Raw genomic sequence first — 18880 nt, forward strand, 5'->3', positions numbered from 1 at the left:
AACGGGAGAGGCCACAACAGTGAGAGGCCCGCGTACCGCAAAAAAAAAAAAAAAAAAAAAAAGTATGCTAAGGAAAATTGCAGGTCCCCTGCCTGCATCAGACTTCTTCAAGGCAAGGAGGAAGGCAACTTCCGTATCATTAGCATCATCCTACAATTAGATTATCCTGGTAGTCAAAGAGCTTATACCAGTTTTTGTCATCTCTTGCTATTGCAAGTTCTATTTAGAGTGTCCCACGAGACGGCTTGGTTATATAACATGAGCCAACAGGGCTAAAAATAAGGTTCTGTAAAACACTCATTAAAAAAAAAACACCCCTATTTCAAATGCTGTCACATTTTGAGTTTCCTTCAGATGTAAACAAGTAGCACTACATGATTAAGGCCACTTATATAAAGGAGTTTCAATTCTCCAGAACTGCTGGGATTGAAGCACCACCCGGGAAAGAGACACCCTGGCAGGTTCCAGCTCTTCCACGAGCCTGCTGGCTGCCCTAGTTCATTTCGTCCACACCTGCTGAGACTCACTTTCTCTCTGAAAACTGTCCCCCTAACCCCAGCCACCTACCTCTTCCCTTTGGATATCTTTCAAAGGTAAACCTGATTAGGAATGGGCACCAAGAGGCAGAAGCTTCTCGGAAATTCAGGAAGAAGTGCATATTGGGGCCTAGGTGTCCCTTGCTGTGCATTTAACAATTGTTCGATATTGTATGAAGCCATTTACGCTGATTATCATTTATTTAACCCTCTTGATCACCCTATGCGGTTGCTGTTATCATCTCCATTTTACTCCAGAGGAAACGGAATCTTGGGTTGCGTATCTTGCCTAAGGTGACACAGCATACACCAGGAGTATATACGCCCCTGGAAGAATGGTCCTTAACGATCATTAAAAAAAAAAAAACAAAACCCATCCGTTTTAAGTGCACACTTTGATGACATCTGGCAGTGTATATAGTCATATGACCTCATGTAACTGCCAACACAATCAAGATATAAACAACTTTATCACCCTAAGAGGTTTCCTTGTGACCTTTGCAACTGATGCCTTCCCCCATCTCCAATGCCAGGCAAATACGGACCTGATTTCTGCCACTGTAGCTTTGCATTTTCCAGAATTTCATGAAATGGGAAAAATAATCATATTTGTAGGTAGTCTTTTTAATTCTTTCACGTAACAAAATTTTTAAGATCCATTCAGGTTATTGTGTACATTAATAGTTTGTTCTTTCTACTGCTGAGTAGTATTCCGTAATATGAATATACCACCATTGATTTATCCACTTAACAATTAATGGATATTTGGGTTGTTTCCAGTTTGGAGTTGCTACAAATAACGCTACTGGAAACAACCAAGTACAAATCTTGGGGTGGGTGTACGTTCTCACTTCTCCTGGACAAAAACATGGAAGTCGATTTTGGGATCCTAAGTACATGCTTAACTTTAGAAGGCCTAACCATACTGCCTTCCAAACTGATGGTACCATTTTCCCTTCCCATCAGTAATATATGGGAGTTCCACTTGCTCCACATCGTCACCAATACTTGGTATGGTCAGTTTTTCTAATTTTAGCCATTCTAGTAGGTTTCTAGTAACATGTCATGGTGGTTTTCATTTGCATTTCTCTAATAACTACTGATGTTGAATATCTTTTTATGTGCTTCTTGGCCATTCATATGTCTTTTTTTGCGTGAAGTACCTGATCAAATCTTCTGCCCACTGTTTTAACTGGGTAATCTTTTTATTGTTGAGTTGTAAGAGTTCTTTATATATTCTGGATATAAGCCTTTTGTCTGATGTATGATTTGTAAGTATTTTCTCCCAGCCTGTGGCTTGCCTTTCATTTTCTTAAGCACTTGATTATCATCTTAAACTGCTCTTAAGAGCTCAGTGTAATAAATGTGACCAGTACAACACATGTACTCAAATCCTGAAGGGGACAATATAAAAACCTGCCGTCTTCCCACTATAAAAACAGAGGTGAAAATTAATGCTAGATTCCTAAGAAACAATTATAGAAAGACTTCTTTGAGACAACTGGAGAAACATGAATATGGACAGGCTATGACATGATTTACTGTTAGTTTTGTTAGATATGATAATGGTATGGTGATTATACACATTTTAAAATATTCTTAGAAGTTAGGGATGCACAGTGAAATATCTATGGGCAAAACGACAAGATGTCTAGACTTCTTTAAAATCTTGCAGAAAATACAGTAGGAGTATAAATGAAACAAAACTGGCAAAATGTTGGTAATTGTTAAAGCTGGGCTTATGGGTATATGGCAGTTTATTATACTGTTCTTTCTACTTGTGTATATATTTGAAAATTTCAACAGTAAGAAAGTTTAAAAAGTAGTACTTTATGTGCTTTAATCATCATGCCATGTTTACAAATTCAGTATGAAATCTGAAGATGCCCAGTTTTCATGCTTTTCAAAGACTCTGTGACTCATCAGTTCTGAAATAAAGGGGGAAAATGATACTTCTAAACAGGAGCTTTTAAGGCCACAGTGTCCTTGGCAGCCACAAGCCTTGGAAGTCACAGAGCCACATCGGCACACATAGCAAGGTCATTACACACCTGAAAGAGGGACATTTTGGAAATCCTGGTTTCAGGATTCAATGAGCACAAATATTGCTCTCAAAGAAATACTTTCAGGTAACCAATCAGATTTTGCTTCTAGACAGGGCTATCACAACCCTCCTCTTGAAGATGGTCAACAGTGAGTATAGAAGATGCCCCCGACACATCTTCCAAAAGAAAAAAATAAATCCCTCTGAGTGAGTGGATGTGTTTGAGGTGATCTCAGTCACTGCATAATAGAAAGGGCTTCCTTAGGTCGGATCAACCTTGTTCTCTCCAAGGACATCTAATTACGTTTTCTGTTGAGTCTATCTGCATGAAGGTCTAAAGCCAATGCTGCCAAAACAGAAAGCCTGGACTTCTACAGATCAGCCAGGGTTGATGCCACCTTGAGTGCCACCACTGTAAAGCTGGAAGGACCTTTAAGAATCATTGCATCCAGTAGTTCTTGAACTTGGATGGGCAAGAAACTGGATGCTCCAGAGATCCTGACTAGGTCAACAACTATCTTCTCCTGACCTCTACAGGAATTTCCAAATCCACACCTAGGTTTCACAACTACTGGCTCAATTTAAGCACCTCTTAACAGAGAGGATAAGGAGAACTAATTGAAGTGGCTCGCCCAGAGTCACGTGGCAGGCGAGTGGCAGAGCCAGGCCTAGACACGAAGTCTGGACTTGGTAAATCTAGCTGTTCCACTGGATGAGGCTTATCATTGAAGAGGAGAGAGGTGTCAATGAACTGTCCCCAGCACTGGCCTCAAAACTGCCACAAGTGACCAGTGAAGAAAATGGCCAAGATATATTTAAAAAAATCAATTTTAAATATTTTTAAAGAAGTGGAGAGTAAAATGAAAACACATCCAAAGTAACAGTTGAAGAATCTGCTATGATGTGCACAACAGCTCCCCAGAGGTGAAAAGAGGCCTGGGCTCTGTCCCCTCCACCTTGGTTGACCACTTTGCGCTCTTAACCTCTGCTGACTGGCAGCTGGTGAAGGCAGACATCCCCCAGGGGAACACCCTGCAGCCCTGTGGACCTGCCCAACTTTGCAGCCAAGGACACTTATGATTCCTGATATTGCATTTTAAAGGAAAATGCCCCTTGGGCTTGTGTTTAAGTACTGCTTTTGGGGGGAAAAATTACTTAAATGGAGCCTTCAACATGGCTTCAGGCCAAACGGAAAAGCTACCGCCTCAAATGAGTAAGTTAGACACTTCATAGAACATATGATCACTTTCAAATCTGACCTTAAATTTACTTCCGTTACGTTTATGACATCTGCATTATTAAATCCAGAGCTGAGCCTGGAATTTACCTCTGCGCTGTTTCTGGGTTTTTTTTTTTGTTTTTGTTTTCTTTTTTTTGGTCTGACTTTTGGGCTCTTCATCCCATTATGTTTCACACAAGGTGGCTCCTGGCAGGTTGTGACATACATATGGGAGGTGATCTGCCAAAAAGCTCTGATGAGAAATTGAGCTGAAAAGTAGGCCTCCCAGGAGGCTGTAGCAGGTGTCAGAAAAGTAGGCCGTAGATGTTTAATAGAAGAGGAGCTTCCGCCAACCCCCAGAACCCCGCACACGTAAATGTCTCCAGAGAGCTGTTAAGCAAACTGAGGAGCTCCAAACAGAAAGATGCCCCTCCTGAACGGTTTGCCTTTTCTCAGCAAAATGTGCAGGACGTGCATACAGATGACTGGAAGGAGACAGTGGTGGGGGAAATCCATCAAGACCATGGACAGCACGTTTCATTATGTGAATTATGGCATGTAGCTCTTAAGAGACTCAACAGCCAAGGATGTGCAGTCTGCAGTCACTCAAGCCCTGCCTCACCCTACCTCTTGTCCAAAAAAAAAAAAAAAATTCCAGAGGTTTCTTACAAATTCTTTAGTCTGAAATCAGTTTCACAAGTATGGCATGGGGAAAAAAAAATCTACTGGACTGAGCATCAAAGCATCTACGTGCTAGGGTTAGCGCGGTTGCTAAATGGCTGTGTGACCTTGGCTACATCTCTCAGCTTCTCTGACAAACAGTTTCCCAACATATAAAACAAGGAGGCTGACTACGATGAACTCTTACAGTAAGTTTTAATACCGTATAGAGCTTCTCTCTTTCTTTCCTGGTAAATAAATATGGACATACAATTTATATTATTTCAAGTTAGATTTAAAAATAAACCCGTGGTAAAAGCTACATTCTCATTTTGTCTGAAAAATGGGTAATTGGGATCCCATAACTTGCACCAGTACTTCCAGGGATCACGTTTAAGATGCAAGTCACAGCCTTCCTGCTGCTTCTGGAATTTTCCTTGAAATTAAAGATATGGGTGGTACCTCCTCGGACTCCTTTAAATGGGTAGAAAAAGGCCACAAGCAGATTCATCAGGACAGCCAGGTTGAATGAAATGCTGCTCCAGAAAGACATGTTGCGGGCACACCAGTACAGAACGGGCTGGGCTGTGGAAACAAGGACAGAGCCCCGTGAGGTTCAAGACTGCAAGCCAGAACGCTGGGAATCCACATGGCCCTCCCGCTCCGCCCCTACAAGTCCACTTTTGTTCCCAGTTTTCACCACAACAGTAAAAACGATCGTTTGTTTGGAAGGTGACTCATAGGCTCAGAACGACACCAGATTGGTTTGTTTCTGTTTGGAGTACTTACTGGAACAGGAGATGTATTGGGGGATAAGGAGGAGAAGGAAGGGGAAAAGTTGGAGCATCTAAAAACCCTGCATGCCCCTGTCAACACCGTCAGTTATGGAATCCTGGGGGTTATCCAGGGTTCATGCGCCGAGTCCTCAGTTCCCCCTGCGGTGCTGGGACTGGATGAGACGCCTAAGGAGACCCGAAAATTCAATGAGACTTTGAGAAGTGGGGGGCGCTGGGCGGGGCGGGGGGACACAGCATTCAGAGTTGGCCCAGCTGGGCCCCAGGCTAGGAACAACGTTACCTCTTCCACACTCTTCCCTTGCTCAAAATGCTTCACCAACTCACTGGTGACTGAAAGCAAGATAATGATCCCTTTCCCAACACCAGGTCATCTGCCATTTTCCTGAAGTCTGGTGATCACTCTTGGGGGGCGGGGCAGAGGATCTAGGAGTGGGAGTTCTGCCTGGACGGTCAGCAGGGGAGCTCGCATTTCCAAAGGCTACAGTAGAGACAGGATGTGGAACCAAAGCCCTCACAAAGGGCGAGAGACCCTTTAGGCAGTGCTGCCATCTTAATCCATTGTTACCGACAGGTGATACCACACTGGCTGCATCTCAGCATTAGGAGAACAAGTCTGTGACCACATTGTGTGCACCGGTGCTTCCTTTTCCTCTGAACTCTTCAGTGGTGCCTTACACTTAGGATGATGCTCAAAAACAGATATGGCAGGAATAATTTCCATCTCCACGCCAGAGGCAAAGCTTCCACAAGATAGTCTCATTCAACATTATCCTCCTCCAAAGAAAAGTGTGGAGTATGTGAAAATGGATCTCTAGCGTGTTATCTCTCTTTCCCAATGAAGTCATCATTTAACTTTAGGACAGCAGCCAGGGACAAATCCAATGACTCTCGAACGATGCCTATAGCAGTAGCCAAGCCTTTGGAAACTTCTATCCAAAATAAAGTTATGGCATAATTAAACAGAGCCCTGGACAATTTAATAACTGCTCATCTCATGTTTGCACTTGGTAAGAGGCCATGTTTCCAAACTGTAGAGTTTTAGAGCTATAAGCATCACCTCGTTTAAAAGATTTCATTTTCTAGATAAGGGAAACTGAGGCCCAGCAGACGATGGAAGGCACGGAGATCTCATTCCCCAGCTCAGAGACCCGCTGGGCTCAGTGACAGGGACAAAGTTAAGCGGCTCAGGTCACCATTCAGTGGAGGAGCCGACCAGGAATCAGTCCCACCTATAGTTAATGAATGACTTTTTCGTAAGTTAATTGCCAAAGCAAATTTAAGATGAGAAATCACCCGCTCTGTAGACAATGGCTATTGGTGTTTCTTCTGGGACTGAAGCCCAATTCTGATCGGAACATGAAAACTCCAGAGAGCACAGAAGAGACACATGGCAAGGAAGGCAAAGGGCTGAAAACCGTTGAAGCTCAGTGATGGTTTCACGGGAATTTACAAAATCCTCCCCACATCAGTGTATGTATAACAGGCTCATGAGAAGTTAAAAGGCAAAAAGGCAGGAAATGGCAGGGCTCAGTGACGGCTAAGCCGGAATTCCCTTCAGAGGAGCTCTCAATACTAAGTGTGAGAGTAGCTGCTGTATGATGGTCTTCAACCATGGCAGACAGTTCACAAATCTTACTTTCATAAGGCTAACACTGTACTTAAATTGTGGTGTCACTCTGAATATGAACAAACATTCCGTCCTTCAAGTCAGTTGGGTATCTACGCAGGTGCAAGAAGACAGGGTACCATGATCTCAGATGGGCAGGGCGATTTAAGTAACTGCACCTGGGGCATCCCTTGGTAACCCTCTTCCCTAGTTTGTTTGTTTGTAAGGAACTGGGGCTTGCTTGAGGATTTGGACTCCATGTGCCTATAGCAAGAGAATTTCCCACTCTACTCTGATGAGCGTAATAACCCTGAGGGTAAACTCCACATAATACCACATAACAAAGCGTCAGCATATGCAACTCTGCCTCAGTTTCCTTTCACTATCTTCTAGTTTTCTTAGCCCAGAGTTTTCTCGTCACTGGGGCCAGGATCTTTAGGAGAAGATGTCAGAGAGGCACGGTGGACAGAGGATGTGAACGCACAGAATTGGTGTGTGTGTGTGTGTGTGTGTGTGTGTGTGTGTGTGTGTGTTGAGGAAAGCAGGGAAGAGGGTTTCAAGAGAGCACAGGACCCGAGTATCTTAATACTTGAAGAAGAAAAGATGAAGCGATCCGAGTCTCAGACAGACCTTACAGTGTACCTGAGCCCTAGCTACAGATTCTCCAAAGCACAGATGACTCTCTGTGATACTTTCAGGAAAAGGAAGAGGAGCTTCATGAATAAGCCAGAGAAATCTTTTCTGCAGATTTATTAGAAGAGAAATAAGCTACATAGGGAGGAAAATATATTTCATTTTAATTGCACTTCTGAGTACATTTCTCCCCTTCCTAAATATGCAAATCATGTTTAATTCAGTTATTACTTTCAATTTTTCTCTTACCAGCAGAAAGCCATGAAGCCAATTAAAAATCTCTCAGTTGACAGCCATAGCTGTGTTTAAGCTTCACGGAAACAAAAACTGTTTTTGAAACAAAGACAGGCTAAGTAAGAGAAGGTATTAGCGACAATGCAACATAAATCTTGGAATGATGAGATGGCCATTCTGCAATCGATCAAACAATCAGGTAGTCTTAATTCCCCGCTTTGTAGGTGAGGGCCTAGAAGAAGTTAAGTCATCTGCCCAGAGCCACAGAGTCAGGAGGTGGTGGAAGGAGCATGGAATTCAGATCTCCCACCTCTTGGGGCCGAGGTCTTCCTATTATGCCAGGCTGACGACAGCATCTCAGGGATGACAAGGTATCTCATCTCCTCATAAAAGGTGAAAAACCTTTCAGTTCGCAAGCCCCACTGGAGAGCCTATTTTATATACCTACTTAATAACACAATTCTGAGAGAATGAATATATCTGACCAGTCTTAGTACTTAGTAGACCCATACATTGGTAAGGGTGAAATCACCATTTTAATAACTATTTTGGAGGTTTGGATACACGAATTCAGGATCATCCCCTAAAGTTGGAATTATGGACTATTTCAGTGAAGAGCAAAATCAACAAGTAAGAGGAAGTTCCCTTCTATTTAATGCAATAGCTGAAAACACAAGAGTACGCGACGGATGGGGTCTATGTCTACCTTTTTGGGTATCTTTTTTATCCTACCGCCCAAGCATGGTGCTGTGTAGACATTCAACACTACTCACGATGCTTGAGCTGGAGGAGCTGAGATCAAGCCCACAGTGGCTACGAGGACACACAGAGAGTGGGGCAACTTGTCCCCTAGGTCTTCTGAGGGCCACACCAAGGAGGACACTCACACTGTTCTGCTAAAGGTGGTCCAGACACCAAGCATGGGGCCGGGTGAGGAATGGGTTGGCTCAGCAAAACATATGATAATGCTTTAAAGTGCCGGACGATGAGACGCCCCTTAGAGATCAGGGAGAATGGAGTGGGGGTGAGGTGCGAACAGCGCCTCCTGGCCAGCCTGCTTGCACAAGCCCCTCTGGCACCAACCGAATCTGGGGAGGCAGGGAGCAAAGCAGTGCAGTGGAAGCAGTAAAGGAGGCTGGTCTGTGCCGGCCCAGGCTGGTAGGGCCGGAAGAGGACAAAAGCGTCCAGAAACTGACCTCTAGCCCAGCTTCCCCTCACCACAGCAGGAGCCCCAGTGATCACAACTGCAGCTGCAATCCAGGGTTTCAAATAAAAATCCAGGCTCCTGACTAACGACAGGAATAAAGCACCATCCTCTCTAAGTTGGTCCTAACAGTTGGTGCCTAGCGTACTGTCGGTACTGCAGGATCACGTTAAAACCCTAATGAAAACCGGGCGTGGAGAAGCCCTCCGGGACAGCCCTATAAAAGTATTTTAGATGAGTAATTGCAGCCCGCCTGGCTGGGCTCCGCCACGGAACTCGCTGGTGACCAATGACGCATCTCAAGCGGTCAATGATTCCACTGCCTATAAAATGACACTAGGGTCTAAAATCCGAGCTACCCCATAAAAGGGGGAAGACCGGCATCTTCCGAGCAGGTGGGCTAGTAAATGAGCAGTCAGATGGGCTGAATCTCCTGCTCAAATGTACCATCCTGTGAGCACCAGGCCCGCCTGTTCTCCGCTCCTTTTATTTTCTACATCAAGATACCAAGAAAGGGCATGCCAAGTTCTCCCTGGAGCTCTGCAAGCGGATCAGATCAAAGGCGGCAGGAAGCAGTCCCTTTCAGGGGAGGCGCCTCCCTAAGGCTGGAGCACCCTTATCAGCTCCAAAGGTGCCCAGTCTTCTTGGTGCCCAGAGGGAGGACAGAATCCTAAATCGCACCAGCTCTGCTCCTACTTGGAGGTCCACGCACCCACCATCAAGCCCCGCTGGGTGAGACCCCAGGACCGCGTGTCTCTGTAGCTTCTGGAGGCATTGCTGACCTACCTCGCAGCTTCTTTTGCCAATTCATCTCATTGAAGAGGTCCTCGGATCGCAGGAAGAAATCGTTGATCTTGCTGCCTTGCTCATCCCTTTCTGTAGTGTAGTATATTCGCAGCTTTGACTCCTTGGTTAGGAATTCACATATACTGGGTACGGGGAAAACAATCTGTTCCATGGTTCGGTCTAATCTGACAATCTAGGGGGAAGAAATGGATGCCGTTCAATAGTCAATTATCTTCAAAAACCAACACAAAACTAAGGATCTTTGCACTGGCCACGGGCTCAGTATTGAAGATCGAGCACGACGCAGATGGATCCAGTCTTCTGTGATTTTATAGCTCCCAGACTGGGCTGTATCTCTTAGATCTATACGAAAACAGTTTTGGTAAGTCTATTAAAGTATTTTTCTAACCTCAGACCCATTATTTTGACTAGTGACTAAGTTTTATCTGGAACAATTTAAAGCGTGTTTTGTGTACGTATTCAGGTGAGGCTCTGGGCTGTGGACATCCAGTAGAACTTTCTGTAATGATGGAATGGTTTTGTATCTGTGTGCCCGCCCCATCCAAAAGGAGAGTCACTAGTCACACGTGGCCATTGAGACCGAGGAGCTGAGTTTAATACTTAACTTTAATATAAATAGACAAACATGGCCAGTGGCGATCTACTGAACAGTGCAGCGCTAGGCTGTGGTGCAAATCTCACCTAATGGCCTTTCTCAGATTGCAAAGTTGTGTTATTTTTCCTAGATAGGAACTCTACAAGGGGATCACTGGTTTATGCAGTTGCAGTGACCTCCCACCTCTGACTTGTCATGGCATCTGACATGTGCGACGCATGAACCAATATGCCCATTTAACACTGGTATAATAGAACTCACCGTTCCTTAAACTAGCTTTGTTCAGTCCCGGGGTGGACACCTCACAGATTTTTCCCGGGCCCTTCCTAGATGGGCTCAATCCCCAGAGAGAGTCGTCTGGTCGAGATTGTTCAAATTTTTCAACACTGCATTGTCATAGTCCTGGGTGGGGGGGCAGAGATTTCCAAAGGGGTACGGGCTGCAGTATCATAGGGGCATGGCCTCCCTTTATCCTTCCTCCCCAGAGGCTGGACAAGTCAGGTGAGGTCCAGGGCCCACGCCCTCTACAAGAAGATCTAGTTCTCTCTCTCCCAACACAGTTCCCAACGCAGCAAGAGAGGTGACTCAGGTCAAGTTGTAGTGCGAAACTCTCAGAAACGAGACAGGTTCCCCCAGCCCTGCCTCCATAAATTCTGGGAGACGTCATCTTGAGACCAACGGCTTCCAAAGTGAGTTGGAAATCAGGTTATGGACGCTTCCTTATCATACTAATTGTGTTTCATAAGCCAACCTCATTTAACTGGAATTGTAGTGTGGGAGTTGGTAACACGGGTGCGCGCGCAGTCTGAAGTCTCCCACTGTCCAGAGCCGCACTGCTTCATACCGTCAAGCGGGCTCTGGATCAGGCCCCCCTTACACGGCAGGAACATGATCTCAGAAGTGTGTCTGGGCTCAGGAGGCAACGGAGGAGGGCACAGGAGGCCTCCTGGCAAGAACTGATACCCAGACTCCAGGGCTACCTGGCCCGAGTGACCGGAGTGAAGGCACAAGGTTCTGCAAGAGCCCCAGGGAGTGACAGTGCTCTCCGCCTTGCATAGATAATTCCCTGGGAGGCTGGAAGGTACGGGCAGCTGCCCAGGAACAGGATTTAAGAGCTCGGGACACCCTGCTTGGCCATTTCTCTCTATCCTTTAAGATTGATCCGTGCCTCTTTATTTCAGTAAACTTACAGTTGGGAATCAGAACTCAGCCCTTCTGCCACCTTTAACAGGGTGGATGACCTTGTTCACGCCTCTTAATCTGATCAAGCATCAATCTGCTTCCAGGTGAGCCAAGGAGCTCGCGATGATCTCCAAGGCTCCTTCTCCTCTGACATTCCACATCGCAAACACCTGAAGCTCATCTTCTAAGGGCTCCAGAGGACAAACTTCCGGTCATTAGCAATAAATCAAGAATATGTGCTTACACACACTGTCATGATCCACTAATCAGTGAAATGACACATTTTATTACGACAGCGCAGAGACCCGAGACAGCAGGTGAGGATATACTCTTACAAGACTCCACCCTGAACATTTCACACGGCCCAAAGGAGTCTGTGAGTCCTTCAAAATCTTTGCCCCGACGCTGACACTGAATCTGTGCATTTCCTCATTAGCCAAACAAGACAGACACACCATCGCTTCCTGCCCACAGCCTGCACCCATAGGTCTGTGCTCTCTTGACTGCCAGGAGGCAAGGCAGGTAACCTAAAAAGCACCCCCAGGCTCGGGGGTCAGCGCCAGACTTGGGTGAAAATTCCAGCCCTGACAGTGATAACCGGACAGACGACACAACCTCTCTGAGTCCTATTTCAGAGTCTTCCCAGCTGCGAAATGGAGAGGATTCTGTTTCTTGTGTGTGTTTTCTCTAAGGCAGATCTGGTCGATCACTCCTCGGTGTACAGCTCTCCAATGATTCCGCACTGCTCTGAGGGTCAAGTCCAGACTTCTTCTGAGGATGGCAGACACGGTCCTGCAGGCTCTGGGCCCGCCTGTCTTCCCTCTCTGATCGTGGGCTGCTGTCCCTCTAGCTCCCTACATCCTACCTCCTCACCTTCACCTCCCACCTCAGGGCCTCCCCGTGTCTGCCAAGCTCTTGCCTTCTGGCTCTGCCTGTCCATTCCCATCCTTCTGAAGGTCTGTGCTTAGATACCACTCTTCAGAACAGGCCTCTCTGACCACCACAGTCCACAGCAGGTCCCTCCGGGGGACCGTCTCGTGGTGCCTCGTTTGTCCCCATGGCCCTGTCAGAATGCATGGCGCGTCTCCTCGTGCGGACTCACCTGCTTTCTCGCCAGGCCTTACGCAGGCCTCGGGACAGGCTCGGCCATCGCTGGCCGTCAGCACTGAGTGCAGGCCCCGGTGCACTGTAGCTTCCCACGACCTGTTTACCGTTCCGACCAATGACTGCATGCCAGCCCCAGCCCAGGTCACCCACACCGGAGGCCCTCGACGCAGGCCCGGGCCCCGAGTTCACCCTGCCCTTACCTCTATCTGGGCCGTGTGCTTGGCATAAAACTCCAGAGCTTCGTCTCCCTCCACTTGGCCACCAGGTTTCAGCATGGTCTGAAGTTCTTTGTTGTGCCGAGCCAACTAGAACACAAATACAGAAGCCAGGGGAGTCATGTCTCTTTTCAACAGGAACACACAGCTCCTTTCCAGCTCTGGGTATAAAAGACGCATAGTAACCAGCAGCAAGCTGGAGGGCGAAGGGGGCGAGGGCACCGCTCCTCCCCATCAAGGGGCGCGCTGCACGGCAACTATTCTGGGCTCTGGCAGAGCAGCGCGGAAAGCGCACGCCCACTCGAGGTCCCGCTTTGCCCTGATTCATTTAGCCAGGCAGGAGGGAGATGGGGTTTTCCATCCAGCCCCGCGGAGCCTGCGTTCGGAACGTCCCGAGACCTCTCAGGGGCTAAATGCCAGGAATGGAGGAGATAAGGGGCAGAGATCTATCAACCTCCGGCTCAATCCCGTCACTGTCTGCTACCAAACTCCTCTACCTCAGAGAGGTGAAAGGGACAGGAAGTGTCAGCGTGCAGCAGAGTTCCCAGCTGCCCACACACATCAGCCTCCAGAAAGACGAAGTGTCTGCAAAAGCCCAGCCACTTGGGAAGAGAGTTATGAAACAGGGCATTTTGGTGCCAGGGTAGGAAGTATTACTACATCCCCCAAAATGCAAACAAATAGAAGTCATCATGACAAGTTCCCAAAGATTGCCAAGTGCGATTGGTCAGGCAGCTGAGGTTTATTTCTTTAGATGGTTAAGACAGACTCATCAATATTTATGAAAAGACTAAGACTCCTTTCAACTGTCTTGAGACACAGTCATGAACCATCCAAGTGTCACTGCTCAGCACGAACGCTTTCAAGAAACGCGGGGTTTCCAAGGACGTGACCCTACGGCAACGGGCAATGGAAGCATCCCGGACCTCAGCACATTTGGTCAGGTGGCTGGCAGTACCCGTTGCCATGAACCCAAACAAGCTCAGGCTAAAACCTTAAAGGAAAAGTAAGTTTAAGGGCACACAGCATGGAGTCCTGTCCAGCAGGTGGGCGTGGGGCGGCGTGGCACCTGATGAGCTAAGATGTAGATGTTGTGTCCCACGTTCCTGGGGGAAGCAGCTCCGTCCTCGCCATTCTCTCCATCCTCGAATTCCACTTCGCCTTGCATGTAGGCTTTCTTGATCACTTCCACCTGCAAGAAGGGCCAGGGAACAGAGTTCCTGCTTCAGGGAAGACCCACGTAGGACTGGCAATGACAGCATGCATACTGTCAGTGTCCCCTCCTGGGGCAGACACTGCTCATTAGCCTCAGGGCGCTCGGCCGGCAGGCGTGGACACAGCCTCAGAATCCTTCTCAGTATGATCGCAGGCAGCCACCACCAATCAGCCTTCAATGAAATGAGAGGGGAACCCATTCGCTCTCGCTAGGCCACGAGACATTCTGTGGCTGGTCCATGCCCTTCTACTTTAGAACGGGACAATGGCTAAAAAAAACCCCAAAAGCCTCCAAACAATGATATGATACAAACAAAGGCTAGAAGCCATGTTTTCCCTTTCTCTCCATTTCATTCTGGCAACTCTCCCCATCCCCTACCTTTGCCATTTCAGGAAAAACTAAAAAGGAAAGCATTTGCCTTTAGGAATAGCTGATGAAACTATTTTCTGACTCCAAATGTTTCCCTGTCTCCCACAGCCTACTCCATGTGAAGAAAATACCACTAACAGGCGACATCTCCCAGCACTTTCTATGTGCCAAGCACTGTGCTTAGTATCTTCATTCTTTCAGAAACTTTAATGCTCATAAACATTTTATGAGATGTCAAAGATTCCTCCTGATTATGGATGAGGAAGCAGACCCAGAGAGGAAGGAGGCGTGCTGAAACTCACACGGCTAGCGAGCTGAGCTGTGACCCTGACTGTCTCACGCCGAGAGCACGCTTCCCGGGGCGTTTCAGTGCCGGCTTTCCTGCTCCCAGGCACTGGCCTCAGCTCCCCAGGAACAGGGCTGGCTCTGCCCATTTCTCAGCCCCTCCCTGGTGCCCAGCACAACGCCCTGGACAAAGCGGGGCCCGGCCAATATTTATCAAATGAACCTATCATTCAAGATTTAATCATTCAACGATTAAGAACACAACGCTTTCAACCCGTACGTTTTACTAAAAATTAATCATTTTCTTGGACGACTCAGAAGGCATTTCCGCCTCCTGCATCGCCTCGAGGCCATTACTCTGAATTATTCCTCATGATCCAAGACCAAGCACGGCAGAGGGCCGCACATTTCTGTACTGACGTCAGGTCAGGCCCTAGAAACAATTTTGGAGACAAGACCCTCGCTCTCTGAGCTTGTCTTCCCTTCGCTTCTCTAAAACCAAACTGAACAGACAACGTGTTGCACGGGACGTGGGAGCCTGAACGCACACACAAACGCGTGCACACACAAATCTACACACGTGTTCCGGACGTGTGAGCGTCTTCGCTATGCGCATGCTCAGAACCGTGTTTGCGCCGGGAAGCCTTTGACTCTTCCCCGAGATTCGGGAATGAAGCTAATCAACCACAAGGGGGCGACCCGGGAGTCAGTGGCACCTAGAGCCCGGGGTGCTGCCAGGTCCCCCACCCAAGATGGGGCGTGCTCTGGATTGTTGGGGACTGGAGCGGGGTCTCTGCTAAGTCATTCTGTCCCTACTCAGGAGCGACAGATCCCAGCCTCCCCCAACCCCAGTTACATAAGCCATTACGTAAACTCGGAGAGGACTTCCATCTCAGGCTGAGAACTCACTCCTGACCTCAGAGATCAAAGAGCTGGGCTCGCTGTGAACTTTATTTAAAGGAACACATAAAGGGACTTCAGCCTGGCCCCAAGTGCACACTGGGTCACCGGGGGGCAGGAAAGTTTTAGTGCCCTCATTTAGGTCTGTCAGTTACAGTTCATCTGCATGGGAAAAAGTCCAAATAGAGAGTTCCGTCCTCAGCTCGGTTCAGCGTCTCTGAGAGCTGCTGTCTCACAGTTTACAGCACAGACTCCCAGCCTGGAAGTCACAGCCAATTGTGACTATCACCCCCCAAATATAAACAAGATGGTGTTTTCTTTTTAAAAAAACCCCAAACATCGGCACCCCCCAAAACACCCTTCTGTTGCCCAGACTATGGGCACCAAGAAGAGATGTGAATTCTTGAGCCCCGGAAGAAGACGCGGCACGAAGCGGCAGTGAACGAGGAGTAAGAGGAGACCGTGCATTCTCGAAGGGTTTACTGTGTGTGCGGGCACCGTGCGCAGGGCCCGGAGGGAATCATCTGTCTTCTCTCCAGAGCAACCCTCTGGACCAGCTGATACCGTCATCTCCCTTTTAGGGAAGAGGGGAGTGCAGCTCGGAGAGTTCAAGGGCCTCCCAAGGCGACCCAGCAAAGGGCCGAGTGACGGACGTGAATTCCAGTCCGCCGGGCTCCCAGACCTGTCCCGGTGCCACCTCCCCCAAGGGAAACAGGCCAGGGAGGCTTCCATGCATGTTTGTGCTGAAGGCAGAGGACACTTACTCCACGCAGGGCTCACTTCCCTGCCCTAGGCAGGGGCCCGAATCAAACGTTCTCTCGGCACTTCTGATCGTTGGCATCGTAAAGAAAGCTCGAGGAAGCAGATGCCCTGCTCTGCCACAAGTGAAGCTCTGACGCTAGGCAGTGCCGCGGCCAGAGGCTCAGCCGTCCGACTCACCAGTTCCTTGGGCCTCATGTTATAGAGTATCCTCTCGGCATTTTCACTGTCGTGCCTGCTCTCCATGATGGCCAGGAGCAACTTGGATGCATTGTTCTAATTGGAGACACAAAGGGAGGAAGAAATGAAGAGGAGCTACTGGGGGCAGCTGGCCTGAACCATGGGTGACCGGCTGCTGCGTCCTGGCTAAAGACACTCTGCCCCACGGCAGAGCACGGGTCAAGGGCACCACCGGACTGAGAATGTGCCCCTTGACACCCCAAAAACATGTCCGCAGAAACTGACGGGGGTCAAAGAGACACCTCTTGGTTGGGGCACAGTTTCCCCCTTATGTCACTTGGTCCAAGTCCTAGCGGACATTTAAACATGGGTTCTGTGGGTACCTGGGACCCTCATGATGAAAGCACCTGATACATAGACCCACGACGCCTCCGGGGGGTGGGGAGTGGTTATAAACACTGTGATTCAGCCTTGCAGGTCAGAGAAGGCAGGCAATTCAGGTAATTCCGCCCCTGTCCTAAAACAGCGCTATCAGCTCTCATGACCCCTACTAGTATCATGAGATACAGCGACGCCAGTTAACGCAAGTGACCCAAGGGAGCACCATACTCATGCCAAACCATAATTTCCCATTATATTCAAGGTTTTCATGTGCCCACACCCTGTACTTCTGGACTCGAGTTCATTTTAGGCCCCGGGCCTATGATAATCCATATGCTTCTTCACGTACAGGACTCGAAAGCTGTTGTTTTGGTGAGAGGGGCAGTATTTTTTTTTTCTCCCCAATCACAGCAGTTCCATCGGGTTGTTGTGCTATCAAAAGGTGGCTTTTCACAGGGCAGAAGTTTCTATAATAACCTTCAGGTTACCGGATTAGTGGTTGAAAAAGCCACTGAAATGCTGATTAGGAATGCATGAAATTCTCAGTTTATTTCAGGCTCTCATCATATATATGCTGATAAATGGTAGCCAGGGATGTGAGCTTGAATGATGTTCAAGTCACTTCTACAACACGATTTGTCAAAGGAGTTAAAAATAGTCCCCCCCCAAAAAAATCCACTTAAACCATACACCCAAACCATCTATCAGTTTGGACACTCATTTTGAAATACTAAAATAAAATAAAAGTAACCGTGCAATTCCTGTGGGCTTCTGTGTTATCACCTTCCCTAAAGACCTTTCCGTCCTCCGGCACCACTGAGGCCATAAATACACATCGGCTTTTCAGCTAAACCCTGTAGGTCCAGGCTCTCCTGTGACAGTGATAAAGTTCCCAGGGCCGCAAACGGGGGCAAGATGGAGGGCAGATCTCAACCTGCCCCGACATGGGAACAGGTGAGAAGGAAATGTGCTCAGTAAGGCTAACATTTCGAAATATACTTTAGACACCAGGATGGAGCTGCAAGTCTGATTCCCAGGACTGAAACCTTGGACTCAGACAATCTTTGGAAGCCCTAAGATAAATGAGGGGCTTTTTGTTCATTTGTTTTTACTTTTTAATATTTTTAAAAATTAATTTTCTTGGTACACTCAAGAAATCAACATCAGGAGTAGTGGATCAGCTTCTCAAACATCCCAGAGGCTGGCTTGTAAACCCAGCAGCGTAATCACCTTGAAGTCACTGCTTCAAGGTGCTTAAGCTTCGTCACCCCATAAAACTATTTTGGTATCAGAGGGAGTCAGCATGTCAAGGGTGCTTCTACATCAGTCGTCCGTCATCCACTGTTTGTACACGATGCAAAGAAACTCATCAGAGGTCCAGAGGCACGATTCTGGACAGTTTAACTCTCCTTATTTTAACCCAACATTTATGAACCACCCTTCTGCTAAATCAAACCAGAGAACAGAAAAAGGTGTTGCCCGATAATATAAAAAGTTCGACTTTTTTTTGGTCCTAGATAGTTTGTAGCTGTACTATTCTCCAACTGGCCCTTTCTCCTCAATGGGGGAAAGATGAGAGACCATAGAGGGGATGGAGTTTCCATTCTTTCTCCGTCTGCGGCTTTCAGAATCAAGGCTGCTAGTTCTTGGATGCTGTTCGCATTTGTTTCTCAGCTTTGAGTGATGATTTCTCATTCCATGTGACCTGTGAGTTGAAAAGCTGGTATCCTGTCCCAAGACCTTATTTGGAAGGGAAAGACTGAAGTTCTGCCTTTTACTCAGAACTTGCAACGTGGATCATTCATTTGCTTTAAAAGAACTGTCTTGGGGCTTCCCTGGTGGCGCAGTGGTTGCGTGTCCGCCTGCCGATGCAGGGGAACCGGGTTCGCGCCCCGGTCTGGGAGGATCCCACATGCCGCGGAGCGGCTGGGCCCGTGAGCCATGGCCGCTG

At 47.7% G+C, this 18880-nt stretch overlaps 1 protein-coding gene across 3 annotated transcripts in view; it reads right to left on the reverse strand.

Annotated features, from left to right (window-relative positions):
• Window positions 1-18880, reverse strand: part of LOC114484938 (inositol 1,4,5-trisphosphate receptor type 1-like) — a 98608-nt gene that overhangs the window by 39336 nt on the left and 40392 nt on the right. For all 3 annotated transcript variants that reach the window (XM_055082607.1, XM_055082609.1, XM_055082608.1), the window contains exons 6-10: window positions 16549-16644; window positions 13909-14031; window positions 12825-12929; window positions 9720-9912; window positions 4922-5044 (exon numbers count right to left, since the gene is read on the reverse strand). In XM_055082607.1, the coding sequence (XP_054938582.1) occupies window positions 4922-5044; window positions 9720-9912; window positions 12825-12929; window positions 13909-14031; window positions 16549-16644 (640 nt within the window). The remainder of the gene's footprint in view (window positions 1-4921; window positions 5045-9719; window positions 9913-12824; window positions 12930-13908; window positions 14032-16548; window positions 16645-18880) is intronic.

Source organism: Physeter macrocephalus, unplaced genomic scaffold, assembly GCF_002837175.3.
Source record: "Physeter macrocephalus isolate SW-GA unplaced genomic scaffold, ASM283717v5 random_183, whole genome shotgun sequence".
In the NCBI taxonomy this organism is placed as follows: domain Eukaryota; kingdom Metazoa; phylum Chordata; class Mammalia; order Artiodactyla; family Physeteridae; genus Physeter; species Physeter macrocephalus.